The following is a 17,146-nucleotide window of genomic DNA, read 5'->3' as shown; positions in this document are numbered from 1 at the left end:
GTAAACAACTGGTTGTGGAAAAGGACTAGAAAGCAGATGAAAATACTCCTTGGCAAACCAGATACAGTTCCAAGCAATAATTAAGGAAGTTTAATAACTAATACAATAGAAATCCACATTTCAATGTAAAGATCTCTCGTATTTAACTTTTTAAAAAACAAAAACAAAATAAGTGACAGAAAATTCATTCCAAAAATCCCTTTTTGTCTACAATGGAAATCTACATTTTAACTTAAAGATCTCTAGTATTTAACTTTTTAAAAAACAAAAACAAGTGACAGAAAATTCCTTCCAAAACTCCCTTTCTTTCCTTCCCTGGACAACTCCAACAGACATAAACATACAAATCAAGTACTTTGCTTCTGTTATGTTTGTATGTATGTTTGTATGTATACATAGTTGCAAGTGTCTGTCTGTCTTATTTTGCTATGAGACAATGTAGCCCTGGCTAGCCTGAAACTCTCTAGGGAAACAGGCTGGCCTGGAAGTCATAGATACCTACCTGTATTTGACTTCTAAGTGCTGAGACTAAAGGCGGTGACACCACCTCTAGCCCTAGATTTAATTATCTGAAAAAATGATGACTTGCCTGGAGTGCTGTCTGTAACAGTAGTCTATTAAAAACCTCACAAACCATCCACATTTAAGCACTTCCTTGCATCAGAATCACCTACAATGTGACTGCTGAGACATTCTAGACTTTCTCATTCAAAATGGCCAAGGCAAAAAAACAAAACAAAACACAAAACTGCATTCTCAAGAAATCCTCAGATGAGGTTGTTATGCTGAGACCAGCATAACACTGGATTATAACCCACACTTCTAATCTTAACTTCTGAGAGACTCAGGTATACAGTTGAAAATTAAAATCAACTTCAAATTTTTATGAAACAAAGGCATTGACACATGACAGTAAAAGAGGGAGGTACAACAGGATAAAGACATACAGACACACAGAAAGAATATTTAGTAGCTATGTAGTAGCTTTTCCAATATGTCATGACTATTCCTAAATGTAAAAGAGAGTCAGGGAAGGACCTAAAATTCCACCTAGGGAACTGAGGCAAATAAAGAGGCGGTATTCCTGCTAAATATTAAAAAAGAAAGACAAAAATGACCTGTATGAGGGATTTCCACAAAATTCTCTGAAGACACACATAAAAAAAAAAAGGTAAGAGAAGAGAAGAGAAGATTAGATTGTAAGTAAATTCATTTTTACCAGTAATTTATAGAAACATGCTTTGCAGCTTCTGGCACAGTCCCACAATTCCTTTCTCCTGGTACAAATGCCTTCCCACACTTCTGGCATTTGAATCCTCTTTTAAGTGAGAGGGACTTCATTACACAGACACCACAACACCAGCAACAAAACAAAACAAAACACCCCCTCTTCCCACCAAGGCCAAAGCCATGACTAGGCTACAAAGGCAGAGAGAGACATCTGCTGGCACTCTTTCAATTAGCACCTCAGATGTTGACAACCACAGCCAGTGAGGAACTTTAGCCCACAACCCAACAGAGAAGAAAGGGATAGAGAAGGAGGTCTCAAGCAGTTTAGAGTTCCTGGTCAGATGTCAAATAGCCAGCCCCAGGCTACTATAACCAGCAAAACTCACAATTACCATAGACGGAGAAAACAAGATATACCATGACAAAACCAAATTTACACAATATCTTTCCATAAATCCAGCCCTACAAAAGATAATGGATGGAAAACGCCAACACAAGGAGGGAAACTATACCCTAGAAAAAGCAAGAAAGTAATCTTTCAATAAATCCAAAAGCAGATAGCCACACAAACATAATTACACCTCTAACAACAAAAATAACAGGAAGCAACAATCAATTCTCGTTACTATCTCTTAACATCAATGGACTCAATTCCCCAATAAAAAGACAAAGACTAACAGACTGGCTATTTAAACAGGACCCAGCATTTTGCTACATTTATGAACATACCTCAGTGACAAAGACAGACACTACCTCAGAGTAAAAGGTTGGAAAATAATTTTCCAAGCAAATGGTCCCAAGAAACAAGCTGGAGTAGCCATTCTAATACAGAATAAAATCAACTTTCAACCAAAAGTTATCAAAAAAGATAAGGAAGGACACTTCATACTAGTCAAAGGAAAAACCTACCACGGTGAACTCTCAATTCTGAACATCTATGCTCTAAATGGAAGGGCACCCACATTCATAAAAGAAACTACTAAAGCTCAAAACACACATTGAATCCCACACAATAATAGTGAGAGACTTCAAAGACTACAGCAAAGGACAGATCATGGAAACAGAAACTAAACAGAGACACAGTGAAACTAATAGATGTTATGAACCAAATGGATCTAACAGATATTTATAGAACATTTCACCCTAAAGCAAAAGAATATACCTTCTTCTCAGCACCTTATGGTACCCACTCCAAAACTGACCATATAACTGGTCACAAAACAGGCCTCAACAGATACAAGAAGATTGAAATTATCCCATGCACCCTATCAGATCAGGCTGGTCTTAAATACCAACAAAAACAATGGAACGCACACGTATACATGGAACCTGAACAACACTCTACTCAATGATAACTTGGTCAAGGAAGAAATAAAGAAGTTTAAGGCTCTTTAGAATTTAATGAAAATGAAGACACATCATACCAAAACGTATAGGACACAATGAAAACAGTGGTAAGAGGAAAACTCATAGCTCTAAGTGCCTCCAAAAAGAAACTGAAGAGAGCTTACTCTTGGCAGCTTGACAGCACACCTGAAAACTCTAGAACAAAAAGAAGCAAATACACCCAAGAGGAATAGGAAACAGGAAATAAACTCAGGGCTGAAATCAACCAAATAGAAACAAAAAGAACTATACAAAGAATCAACCAAACCAGGAGCTGGTTCTTTGAGAAAAATCAACAAGATAGATAAACTCTTAGCCAGACTAACCAAAGGGCAGAGACAGTATCCAAAATAATAAAACCAGAAATGAAAAGGTAGCCCTAATAATGAAATATATCTTAAAATAATTATTCTGTCATTTGAATATTAACAGTTGAAAATATTAATCATGTTCTACAAACAAACAAAAAGAGTTGCATTGGTCATGGTGTCTCTTTACAGCAACAGAAACCCTAAGACAGTTGCACCAGCTCTGACCACTCATGGTCTTAATATAAAATGATGAGCTCATTCTCCATATAAAATGAAACACCCAGGATTGTTTACACAGATCCTGAGTAGATGTTTCCTCTATAAAATGGCATACTTAAAGTGCCTACCTCATACAGTATAGCCCTAAGACAAATTTAAATCCATGTATTTTAAATTTAAATTATGTATGTTGATGCATTTATGTGTAATACATTTTAAATACACATTAAATATTTATTTGGAATAAATTAAATATGCATAAATAAAATCTTTAAGAAAACATAATGCATACCTATCTTTTATTTTTTAAGTCCAAAACAAAGATAAAAAACCGGCAGCATTATATGAGTTCTGCTTCCTGTTTCTCACTAATTCCAAATCCCATCAGTAGTATAACATAAGGCTAGAAAATCCTGACTTAGGTTTCATGTTTCCTACTTTAAGCCAAAGTCAGAGGCTTGGATAAAGACAATAAGTGAATGTGCAGTGTTTTTGAATATCATTTAACAGAAATGCTTTACAAATTAGAATTTGAACATACACACACACAAATACTGAACATTACAGAATGTTATGAACTACTGTTTGTTTTTAATGAGTAAACCAACTAAATTGCACAAGAAAGTCATGGTAAAATAAACGTAATAAAATGCTATAACAACAAAATGTAAATGATCGAGTTTCCAGCATATCTTATCCAAAAAGCTCTATTTTTTAGGATCACTCAATCATCAAACTCATAAAATTTAATTCCTGCAGAAAATTAAATTCTATCTCCAACTCAAACATATTTGATAGAAATGCCAATATTTAATTTATTTATTTTGGGGATTTTGCAACAGGGTTTCCACATAGCCCTGGATGTCTTGGACAAGACAGCCTTGAATTAGAGATCAGCCTGCCTCTCCCTTCTAATTGCTGTGATTAAACTTAACACCACCATCCCGCAAATGTCAATACTTTAAAGAAAACTTATAGCTGATTTTTATCAGCTCTTCTATACTCATGATGTTACTGGAAGAACAGAATAAAAGAAAGGCAGATATTAAAACCGTAACCTAAACTCTACAAACCGCAGTGCCAACTGTACACTGAACGTAACAATTTAGGCTGAGGACATAGCTAACTTGGTCCAGTACTTGCACAAAGCTTGGATGTGTGGTCCCCAGAATCCCATAAACTGGGAGTGAGATTCGGTATATCTGAAATCTCAGCACTCTCACGGTGGAAACAAGAGGACCTGAAGCTTAAAGTCACCCTTTGCTACTCAGGCCCTACTTTAAAAACAAACAAAAAAACCCAATCAAGCAAGCAAACAAACAAACAAACAAAAAAAACCAATTAGTTGTGGAACTCACACACACCTAAAATCTCAACACCTGGGGAGGCTGAGGCAGGAGGATTGCCAGGAGTCTGAGGCTAACATTGACTAGAGATCCTTCCAAACATGTTGTTATGGGCAAGGGTTGGTGATTAAAGTGCTTGCTGTGCAAGCATGATGACCTGAGATTACAGCCATGAAAAGGTGGAGCACAAAGGCTGCATCTGTAGTCGAGGCTGGGGTAGGAGAAGACCATACAGGCAGATCTCTGGGGCTTACTGGCTAGCCAGCCTAGCAGAGTGCTCAAGCTCCAAGTTCATTCAGTAAGAGGTGAGACACTGTCTCAGAGAATAAGGCAGAGGAAAACAGAAAGAGACCTCTCACTTCCACAGTATTACAAGCAGGCAAGTATGTACATACCCACTATATACAGATATTATGATTTGAGCATCCCTATAAAAAAAGACATTAAACACCCATCTTAAGCTTTGAAATTTACATAAAACAAAAATAGAACATTAAAGCTAATTAACATTTAAAAGTGTAAATTATGATCTTTCCCTAAAATTAGTTCACCACCATCAAATTCTTCTGTTTTAGAAACAAATTAGGCTAAGCCCCACTGGATGAATTCTAAGATGACTCCTCTATAGAGTACCTAGAGAAGGCAAACTCAGGGAAAGAAAGTAGAACAGAGATGGCCAACATCTGGGGGGTGAATGTAGTTACTCTTGAACAGGTAGAAATGGGGAGCTGGGAAGGTTTTAGGTACAGTGATGCTACTAAATAAATGAGTCACAACCGGTTAGAATAATGAGCTCATTCATATGCGTGACACCAATAACTGCCATACAAAATAGTCAGTAACACCAATCATTGTAATTGTATAGTATTTTATTCTAATTTTCAGTTATTTCAAACCTGTCAGTTAAGCATAAGATAATGCAATTCCAGTGGATAGTGACACCTTAGTTGAATGGATGAAAGAACACCTAATTCTGCTCTTACAAGCTCCCAGATCCCTGAACTTGACACCGAGGACAGAACAAGTCTTCTAAGATGCTGCTATGCGTGTACACAATCCTATGACAGCCTTCTTAGTAGGTACATACCCACTTCAATGTGGTTAACAAAGAAAACAGGCCAGAAAAGTATCTGGCATTCTCTATTCTGCCATTTTCAAGTTAACTGGATAAATTTTTTTAACCTCACTAGTATCTACTTCAAGTGTCATTCTAAAACAAAACAAGTTTACAGGGTTAGGTTGTTGACGGGCTGTACTCATACCAGTGCCTTAAGAAAAGAAGCAGTCAACATATTAGATACTGCTTAGTGTTCCACTATTACTTGGAAGAGCATGGAATTATACTAATGTATTCCTGCAACAACCTCACAGAATAGAAATTTGATTCATTAGACAGTGAACAGATCTTTAATTACAGAAGCCATGACTAATCACTATTTGTTTTCAAGTTACTACTAATGTGATTATATTAAAAACGTTAGCATTCTCAGAGGTCTCCTCTGCCTTTGTCTGAAGTAGCCTCCTCTACTCTTCATTCAATGAAGGAGGTTCATACAAGTCTTCAGATGAATGTTTTGAGGAAAAGAGGAACAATACCCTTCCTGTCAACTATTTGACTATGTCTTAAAACTGTTCCTGTCAGCTTATATTTTCTGAAAAAAATTTCAGATTTATTTATGTGTATGGGTATTTCATCTAAATATATGTATGCATACCACATGCATACCCAGTGCCCCTGGAGGTCAGAAGAGAGCACCAGATACAAGAGTCACAGATGGTTGTGAGCCACCACATAGGTGCTGGGAAACAAAACCAGGTCTTCTGCAAGAGCAGCCAGCGTTCTCAACTGCTGACCCATCTCTCCAGACCTTTTCAGCTCATAATTTTAAGAACTATTTAAGAATACTCACTTATATGAGTTCTATCTATAAACCTCCACACAGAAATGACTACAAATACTAACTTCCAAAGCAAGCATAGCTAAAATACAGTTATGTAGTGATAAAAGGTGTAAGTTAGGTCTGTTCAAAGTAAATCTAGATATGCAGTCTTTCTATTTTCTTAAGAAGAAAAACTAGCCAGGTGTGGTGGCACAAGCCTTTAATCCCAGCACTCGGGAGGCAGAGGCAGGCGGATTTATGAGTTCAAGGCCAGCCTGGTCTACAGAGTGAGTTCCAGGACAGCCAGAGCTATACAGACAAAAAAACCCTGTCTCGAAAAACCAAAAAAAAAAAAAAAAAAAAAAAAAAAAAAAAACTATTATTAACAACCAAAAAATATGGACATATTCAGTTTCTCTGTTTCATTATATTTAAAAAAAATATTTTAAGAAAAGTTAACATTAAAATATATTTAAAGAAAGTCTCAAAAGGGCTTTCCCCTTTATATTTCAAAATTTCTAAAGAAAACATAAAAAAGTGTGTAAGAAATACATAGTATCTTTCAACAGGTGATACCTAAAGAGCCCCTACCCCACACAGCTTCCTTCTTGAGGTGCCTGTGATCCTACAGTCCTTTAAATTAGTGGGGACAGGCCAGTGCCTCCATGGTCTACAGCAAACAGCAACTGAAATACAGCTCCACTTTAGCTGCTATGTACCTACACATCTGATGGCTCAGGTGGTGCAAGGCTGAGGGAGTGAATTACCTGGCAAGAGGAAAGTCATCTCCTGTGGAATGCAAACATAAATGTAGCTAGTTTATAGTTTAATCAGCTACCATGCTCAGGGAAGGAATGCCAAGTGTACACAAGCCGAGCACTGTGTGAGAGAGACACAGACTGACACACATTATACTCCTCACACTAACACACACAGTAAAAATAAGGGGGAATTCAGATGGTCTCAACTAACAAATAATCTAGGATAAGTTGATAACTCTAGACAGCAAACACACCATGGTTAGATACTACTTAAATACAGATAAAAAGCAGGGAACAGAGCATTAAGTATATAATTAGACTAATCTACAGAAAAACAAATGATACTATATATTACAATGTCACAGATTCAAGGACTTGTTACTTTTATGAAAATTACATAAATACGTGTGTGTTTTACATTTTCTTTTGTGAATGGGATAGGGTAAATAGAGTCATGTGGAGGTCAGTGGTCAAGTTCTCTCCTTTCAAATGTAGATCCTGAGAACCAAATTCAGGTCATCGGGCTTATTAGTATTAGTAACAAGTGCCTCCACACAGTGAGCCATCCTTCCAGGCTAAGACTTATTATTATTATTTTATAAACAAGGGCACTATAGCAAAGAAATGAGAGAAATTCTGCTGTTTTATAAAAAATAAATTTCCATATAATGCCATTGTCTGTCAGCAATATCCTACAGTCTCCTAGCATTCTATAACAACAAAGTATTCTTCACTAACTTATACTTTCCCCTTATTGCTTTTATTGGCCAACTATTCTTATACACAGAAACAACGTTAGCCTTAGGAGGATAAGAACTTTTTCTTTCCTTTTCTTGAAAAAACTTGCGTGCATCTGGAAAACATCATGCTAGGAGAATCAAACAGGCACAAGGTGTCAAACACTGAATGGAAGAACTCACAGGAGAGACCTAGGAAACAAACTTGGAAATGCAGAGCAGAATGGAAGTCAGCAACACTGGGATGAGAACTGGAAATGGAAAATGCTATATACTAGGGTGCAGAGTTTCTGTCTTAGATACTTCCTGGAGAGCAGTGACTGCAGCCAATCAGAACTACTTATTTCAGAGTAGCTACAAGACTAGACTTTGAGGCTAGAGTGATACTTCAGCTGTAAAGAGGACATACTGCTCTTCCACAAGCTCCCAGCACTGACATCAGGCAGTTCACAACAGCATGTAACTCCAGCTCCAGCAGGTACCTCTTATCACTGTGCACATCTGAACACATATGCACATGCACACACACACACTCACACACATAATTAAACTTAAAAACTTTAAAGAAAGAATAGATTTTATAAGAAGTCCCACCATAAAATATGTTCAGTATGTGAAATGATTAAAGTATGTTAATAAACTTAAAATTATTCCATAATATAAATACATATATGAAAGCACATTGTACCCCATAAACAAATACAATATTTGTTGATTAAAAGTAAACTTTTAAAAAGATTTTTAGGGGGCTGGAGAGATGGCTCAGCGGTTAAGAGCACTGACAGCTCTTCCTAAAGGTTCTGAGTTCAAATCCCAGCAACCACATGGTGGCTTACAACCATCCTTAATGACATCTGACGCCCTTTCCTGGTGTGTCTGAATACAGCTACAGTGTACTTAAATATAAAATAAATAAATAAAAAAGATTTTTAAAGTTTCAAAAAGAAACTTCAAGAACTTTAGTACCAGTAAAGTTGAGCATATTAACAAATTAACTATTTTTACATCTTATTTTATTTTTTTCAGAGACTAAGGAACCACTTTGGTATCTTCACTATGAATCACCCAAGTCCCTTTCACCTGATTAATTCTCAACAAGACTCAAGAGTTACAAGTCCAATGTAACTGAACTTGGGACTGTTCTGTGCTCCATCTGTCTAGTGACAACATATGAGACAGGAATATCTGTCATACTGCACTGCCTTCTATTCCAAGATAACAGACTTTTCTAAGGCCACAGACCATTGCTCAGCTTACTTGAGAGTTGAAGTGACAGTAAAGGACTCTAACAGGGCAGATGGAGTAGGTGGCATTTGTAAACATTGGGGAAGAAGCAATCTGGCTCTGGACTCTGTGATCACACCTGCACCTTACAGGGGACATCTCACTCCCAATCCCAGAGTGGGAGCCCTGCGTCTTCAGAAAGGAGTAAATTTTACTATGAGAAGGAAAATTCTGAAGCATGTTTCCACATAATTAGACAAGAACCTGAAGCTAATGTTCACCATTTACTGTTGGCACTCTCTTGAGGAAGAATGGAATCTGTATCTCTCTCCATCAACCTGCCAGTGTTGTAAAAAGCTGATTAGAGGCGAGAAGCACTGAAAACTTGCTGGAATCGCTGAGAAAGACCACCAGGAGAGCTGTGGAGTCTACTTGCAGACTTTTTTCTTTATCACTACTGCTTTGGTTTCTAACTATCCTTAGTAGTGAAAAATGTGATAAGATTTATTCTTCTTGTTTAAAAGAAAGACACATTAAATACCCAGCACTCAATGGTCATCTCTGAAACAGAAACCATCGCAAGGAAACAATGACCACCAGACTGATCCCAATTTCACAAGGTATCATTGTTTTGACCTATTCTAATTCGAAAAGTGACTTTAAAATCTTTTTTTAAATACAAGTCTACATATAGTTTATAATTCAGTAAGGATTTCTCCACACATGACTAGCAAACCAGTTTGTAGTTACTATTATATTTTGAGGTCAATATTATGTTTATCCTTCTCTACTTTAAAATATTATTTCTGCTAGGCTAAAATATCAAGATACAATAATAAAAAACAATAAATATAAGAATAAGTAAGATTCATTGTGAATCTACTGAAGATAAAATACTACTTTTAATGCAGTATAATTAATCATAATAATACTTCCAAATATATATGTTCACCTTTCAGCTCCAAGTTTAAGAAACTCTAGTTAAGCAAAGGCCTCTCCCACGTCTTACCTGGTGGTGGAATGAGAGGTGGGGCGGTGCTGACAGTTGGAGGAGGTGGAAGAAATGGAGGAGGAGGAAGGTGAGTAGGAGGAGCCCCTGGAGGGAAAAATGGAGGTGGTTTGCTGAAATTGTTGTCTACTTCAGTGGCAGATCTGTCAGAAAGGACCTAAAATTAAAGCATAATTAATTAGAAAGATAAGTAAATGTTCTAATCTAGTTGAATCTTGTAAGGTTCACCTTCTCTAACCTAAAAAGTCAAATAAAATGGTTTTAATCCTCACACTTTTAGGGGGTAATATTTTTATGTGATTGTGCTTGTAAGTACATTATATGAGTATAGACTCACACACCTACTGTTAAAAATGTTCATATTCAAAGCCGAGGGGAAAGAACTAGACTACCAGAAGATTTCCAGTAAGAAGTAATCAAAACATTTCAAGTTAGAAACAAACACAACAAAGCAAGTCATCGCAGACAGAGTTCAAGTACAGGAGTTAGGTAGAGCAGTCATCAGTAGAGATCTAGCTCTGAGACATTCACATGCCTACAGGCTAGGTATTTGAAAAGTGTTAAGTATGTGGTAACAGGTGGAGAACAAGTAGTTATGAAACGTAAATAACTTTTCATGTGAGCCTCTGCTAAGAGCAGAAGTTCTCCTGGAAAAGAGTCCAGTGTTGCCTGTGTGACTGGCTGAGAACAAACACCAGGACGGCTCAAGCTTACTAAAGCCAATACAGGAATGTGGCTTCCACAAACGGGAGTTCTACTGGTCACCTGACGGATTCCGATGTGCAATGAGAGTCTTGAATTCTTACTAAAACATAGTATTTAAATATATAATTCCTTTAACTAAGATTTTTTTACATTTGAGTAAACAATTTTTTGAGTGTTCTACTCATAACCTATTAACATTGGAATTGATTTTAAAAAGTTATGACATTGTAATGGTAGGAAGAAAAAGAAATATGTTCTATTTTTACAAAAAAAAAAAAAACCCTACCTTTAGAGATAATTTATTCTAAGATAGATTTTTTTTTTGTTAAGCATAAAATGCTAAAAAGCACATTTTGTGTACTTTATTGACAACATCTAGGTGGTAGAACTCTAGGTGATTTTTCTCTTACTTTTCAATGAGCTTCTATAGTATGTTTAAAACAAGCAAAGGAAAACTTCACTTGCAGAAGTAAGAGATTATAGGAAAATTTTCTAATTAATACAAATAATTTGACATCTATCTGTAGCACTGAAAGCAACTGACACAGCCTAGCGGTAGGGGGTACACACACACACACACACACACACACACGCACACACACACACACACACTGCAGAACAGTTGGTTTTCAGATAGGAAACCTGTATATTGCTGTTCTCATTTGCACGCCGTCTTCCTTCCACTCGGCTGATGGTTATTGTTTGACCAATGACATCAATTGCTCCAGGTAATCTCCTGAAACACAAAAGCTGAATCAATTCTGTCTCCTCTAACTAGATGACTGAAAAATTAAAAAAAAATTAAGAAATAAACACTTTCTGTGATGTATTTATGAGTCTCACCACTTTATCATTTTTTAAAAAAAATATTTTATTAAAGTAGTTTGTAGACAATTTTATCTTCATGGACTAGAATCAGATAGTAGTGACTGCTAGACGAGCTGAAATAAAATTTTGTTAGTCACTACCATTCCAACAAATATAATTCTAGTCCTCACTTAAAGTTCTCAAAAAAGGCTTGAGAAGAAATAACAGTTATTTTTCTACACAAATACACCACATACGCCATTCTCTTTAGTGATGCAGTCCAGGCTTTAAAACATCAAAGGAAAAAAAAAGGAAGCCACGTTTGCGTCTCTAGTGACTCCTGATAAACACGGATAGCCTGCCGTACCTGCACTTGGTGTTTATAACCTCTCAACGCTGGAGAAGGTAAAGATAAATGGTCTACCATAAAGCACTCTAAAGACTGAGACGGAACACTTAGTAGGTTACTTCTGTTTGTTTTGTTTTGTTTTTTCCAATAAGCACTATTATGTAGTTGCAGAAGGACTTTTAAAAGCCTATTATATGTCCAAACTGACAAGAAAGAGGAACCACTTACAGAAACAGGCTATGAAAAGTAAATGTAAGAATCATTTCACCCTCCAGTCCTAACAATTCAAAGTTTAAAATGTCACACAAGTAAAATAATGGAATATAACAGATGTTTCCAGCTACCAAGATCTGAAATGATGAACTTATGAATAATGCTTGCTATACCTAAGCCACCCCAACTCCTTCAAAGAAATCCATTAAAGCTTCAAAAAAAAAAAACTCAACAAAGCAAACAAAACAAGTGTATATGTTTTGTATACAGTAAGATCAAAGTACAGAGTGCAGCTAGTTGACATAATAATTGGACTGCAAAACCAATTTTCATGCCTAAAACCTCCTAACTCCATGAACTATGGACTTCCAACAAGGAAATTAATTCCATGAACTTCCTTCTAACAAGGTAATTAATTCACTTTTGAAAGCACTAGGACTTTTCTGGATATAATGCATTAGCAAGTTTGTTTCCAGTAATCATTACTTTATACCATAAAAATAAAGAGAGCCCATCACTAAAAGTATACAAAAATACCAGAGATGTCACCCAAGTACAAGCTGATATCCTTCATTGTCTTCTATACCAGACTCAACAACCTAGCAAAAAACTCAGATACAAACCAATGTCAACAATAACCATGTCTTCTTACTAACTCGCTTTTGTACACTATTATTACAATAAAACACTGTTTAAGCCTTTCTTTCTAGACCATTCACTTCCTACTATCCTTCAAAAAGCCATCAGCAAGAGTGACACACACAACTTAGATATATGTTCTGTTTGAAGATTTATTTTCATTTTGAGTCAAGTGTGTGCAGGTGCCCATGAAGGACAGACGAGACTATTGGCTCCCAGTGAGCTGGGGTTAAAGGCTGCTCACAGCCACAGAATGGAACCAAGCACCAGCACTCTGCAAGAGCAGCAGACTTTCTTAGCCACGGAGCCAGCTTTCCAGCCAGCTGTACATAGAATCCTCCAGTATAACTGGGGAACTACCCCAGCTTCGATAGAGGAGAAAGATCACATATGGGGAAGCAAATAGTCCTCCAATTTGTACTCTAATCCAAACTACGCGGATCACTGCTTCCCACCAAGACACAGACTCTTAACACTCCCTGACAGAATGCTTACCACCCTCACCATTTACAGGCACCAAGACCTCAACATCAAAATCTACTCTCTATTCTCCACTGCAGACTTGGTTCCCTTCCCCAGTTTTAATGCTTATTCCCATCAAAAACTCTCACCCGCAAGCTGGGTGTGGTGGCGCACACCTTTAATCCCAGCACTTGGGAGGCAGAGGCAGGCGGATTTCTGAGTTCGAGGCCAGCCTGTTGTACAAAGTGAGTTCCAGGACAGCCAGGGCTACACAGAGAAACCCTGTCTCGAAAAACCAAAACCAACCAACCAACCAAACAACCTCTCAGCTGCATCTGTTTGGATCTGCAGTTTAGATTGCAAATGATCTGACTCAATAAAGGCACTCACTGAAAAGGAAGCTCAATCTAAGACTAACTTTTCTGCAGTGAGGAAGATGTCAAATAGACTGTTTCAGCATTGATCAAAACAACTTTCCGTTTTTAAAACTTCTGGGACAGGAGGTTTGCAGCTCTTTCAACTTTACCTTAAAGGAGGAGCACAGATTAGTTTTCTCAGCTTTAAGTGGAATAATCACAAAAGATGCAAGATGGCATACCCCATGTTTATAAAACTATGCAGCTGAGAATCAGTCTTCACAACACATCTCAGAAGGAAGTCCAGAACACAGCAGTCACTTCCATTGCTAAGACTCTTTGCGCCTAGGTTTTTCTCAACAAACAAACAAACAAACAAAAACAAAAAACCCATACCAACTAATTCTCTTATATCAACCAGAATAAATTTGCCATAGTGTTCATAAGTGGATTATGACATATTCACAGGTGTACCAAAGTAAACAATAGTACCTAACATAAAACACAATGAAATAAGTTAAAACTCCAGTCGACCTGATCCACATTATGGAAATACACTGAATCACATTAGTCCTGAAATGTGTCCCCACCAAGTTCCTACCACCATACTGAGGACTAACCCTAGGGCCTCATGTATGCTAGGCTGCTGCTTGGAAATAGCAGTACTTCGCTACACAGGAGCTGCTGCCACCTCAGATGTCAACACAGTACAGCTAGGCTAACTGGGCTTCCAAACCTCCTCAGGAAGGCTGAGTCGGCTACTGCCATTCTCATAATTCTTAACATTAGACTCACCAATATTGTAAAAAAACAGAGACAGAAACTAACCACTATGGATATTTGAGTTTTCTAGCTTAAACAGGCTCTTGTTCATAAGCAGTATCCATCTTGGAAATATTCTACAAATATGAAAACATCTCTAGAATCAAATTAAGATGTCGTATTTTGATGATTCCAATGTCCCAGAAAGAACTGAAAAGGCTAACAAAGATACAATCGAAATTTCTCACTGGCAACCAGGGGTCAAAGGTTGTTTGCTCATCACTGTCAGAATTTTATGTCTAAGGTACCCACTTTTAGCAGGCAAGGCAGAGGCATCCCAAGTGCACAGCTCTTTATGGCATATGATAAAAACAAAACCTTAGCTTGCAGATTGCTTGCTGGTAATTCTTTTTTTTTTTTTTTTCTTGCTGGTAATTCTAAAACTTGTATTAACTGGACACGTTACTTACGTTTACTCATAACTTATGTATGACACAGTAACTATTATTATCCACATTTTTACATATGAGAATATGGAGCAAAACTGTACCCTGTGAATTCTTTTTGGGAGAAAATATGATAGATAGTAATTATTAAATTTTATTAGAAATAAAACACACAAGAATATGTTTTGCCTAAGCAACCCAGAACATACATATTATATTAAAAATGGAGTTTTGTGAAATGATGCTTACTTATAGGAAAAGTACAATTATTAAAATCAGACGTGATTCATTATAAAAAGCATAATAAATGACACAAAATCAACAAGGCTACTTAGAACCACCAAATTGACTGTAACTCAGAAATTACAACCATATGCTTTGAAAGCACTAAAACCAGATGAAACTTGCAGTATCTCTACAACAAAAACAGAAGGGACTTCACAGACCCATCCTCAAACATCCAACGCCGTGCAGCAGCGTGAGTGGATCAAATCAGGGAGCCCAACAGTGGTGTGGCTTCACTAAGGAAGAGCAAGTGTTCTTAACTAGCACATGCAGGGCTGTCTAGGAAGGACTACGAGGTCCCAAACGTAAGTAAATATATGTGTACATATGTATAATGCAGACAAAAGACCACTGTGCAAATGAGTTATTTCTGCAAAGAAAATCCAGAACATTTTTCTAGCTTTATATCGCTGAGGTTTTTTTTCATAATACAGTTTCTAATAATAATAGAAAAGCAAACATTTCAAAGATTTAGTCTCCAAAACAAAAGCACTTGAATTTTTCTTATATTAAAAAATTAAATATTTATTTTACATGTATGAAATTTTTTCTGCATGCTTGTCTGTACACCATGTGCATTCTGATGTCTCTAATGGTCACAAGAGGGGGTCTGACCCCCTGGAACTAGAGTTAAATAGTTGTGAGCTTCCAAGTGGGTGCTGAGAGCAGAGCCTGAATCCTCTGCAAGAGTAATGAATGAGCTCAGCCACTGAGCCATCTCTTCAATCCCCAGCTTTTACAAATTTTCATATTCCCAAATTAAAGATAGATCTAGCTGGTCATGCAGGAATATGGGCATAACCTCTCCTAAGCTACTGTAGGAAAGAATGAACCAATACACAAGATCAACTTAAGTACACGAACTTAAGATCAACGAAGTACACGAACAAGGGACATCTTAAATGGTGTGACAGGCACAAACCAAGGGAAGGCATGTAGATGAAGCATTGTATAGGATGCCTACTGGAAACTCATTTATCATTCAGCTTGGAAACGAAGATGCAGAAAATCCTTCTCAAAGTGGCTGGTAATCAATCAAAAGGCAGAAAGTGTAAATTAAATGAATTTTAAATATCGTATATAGGACTCTGAGGCTATAAATGTTAACCAATGCCAGTTCTCAGTATAGCTACATCTATAGTTCTACTATAAAACTCCATGACAAGCTAGCATTTGATTTGAATCTTTCAGCTAACCCAGAATTAAGCCTCTAGGTCAGGTTGGAAAGCAATGTTGCTGGTCAGGATAAATATAAATTCAATGCTTATTCACTTAGTCAGATTATTTTTATACAGAAGTACCACTGACACAAGTATTACAATTCTTAATTACATGTAATTGCTAATATGAAAAAATTCATTCTATTTGACTCAACATATCAGATCTAATTTTCTTTACTTAAAATATTTTCAACTTTCTCTTGATGCTACATATAAACTTTTGGTCTCATTTAAGTATAATTAAAATCTGCCAATCAAGACTATTAAGATACTTTTTTTCATTTTGTAAAAAGCTAAGGTGTATTTTGCTGGTAATGGGCTTTATGTATTTATTTAATGTGTATGAGTGTTCTGTGTACCACGTGCCACGCCATGGACGAAGGCCTCCAATGCTTGAAACTGAAGTTACAGGTAACTGTGTACCATGTGTGTGCTGGAAATTAAACCCAGGTCTTCAACAACTTAACCACTGAGCCATCTCTTCACCTCCTCTCTTTTTTTCCCCCACAATCCTTAACCTACAAAGACAAAAACTGTTCTGAAAATTTTACCTTATTATAGTTACTAAACTGATAGGATTTCAAAAAAAAAAAAAGTCAAAATACTGTCTTTGATATGAATGGCTACTTTTTTCTTTGACTTGAATAACTTATTCTTTTCTTTTCTTTTTTTTTTTTTAAAGATTTATTCATTTATTATATGTAAGTACACTGTAGCTGTCTTCAGACATTCCAGAAGAGGGCGCCAGATCTCGTTGTGGATGGTTGTGAGCCACCATGTGGTTGCTGGGATTTGAACT

At 36.7% G+C, this 17,146-nt stretch overlaps 1 protein-coding gene across 9 annotated transcripts in view; it reads right to left on the bottom strand.

The window, feature by feature from the left end:
• The window catches only part of Fip1l1 (factor interacting with PAPOLA and CPSF1), a 63,377-nt gene that overhangs the window by 15,615 nt on the left and 30,616 nt on the right, over positions 1-17,146 (bottom strand). For all 9 annotated transcript variants that reach the window (XM_021163805.2, XM_021163806.2, XM_021163808.1 and 6 more), the window contains 2 exons: positions 11,451-11,544; positions 10,104-10,260 (listed from right to left, as the gene is read on the bottom strand). In XM_021163805.2, the coding sequence (XP_021019464.1) occupies positions 10,104-10,260; positions 11,451-11,544 (251 nt within the window). The remainder of the gene's footprint in view (positions 1-10,103; positions 10,261-11,450; positions 11,545-17,146) is intronic.

The sequence above is a fragment of the Mus caroli genome, chromosome 5 (assembly GCF_900094665.2).
Source record: "Mus caroli chromosome 5, CAROLI_EIJ_v1.1, whole genome shotgun sequence".
Taxonomy (NCBI): Eukaryota; Metazoa; Chordata; class Mammalia; order Rodentia; family Muridae; genus Mus; species Mus caroli.
Note: the sequence above shows the minus strand (reverse complement) of the source record. Positions and strands in the feature narration are given on the sequence as shown.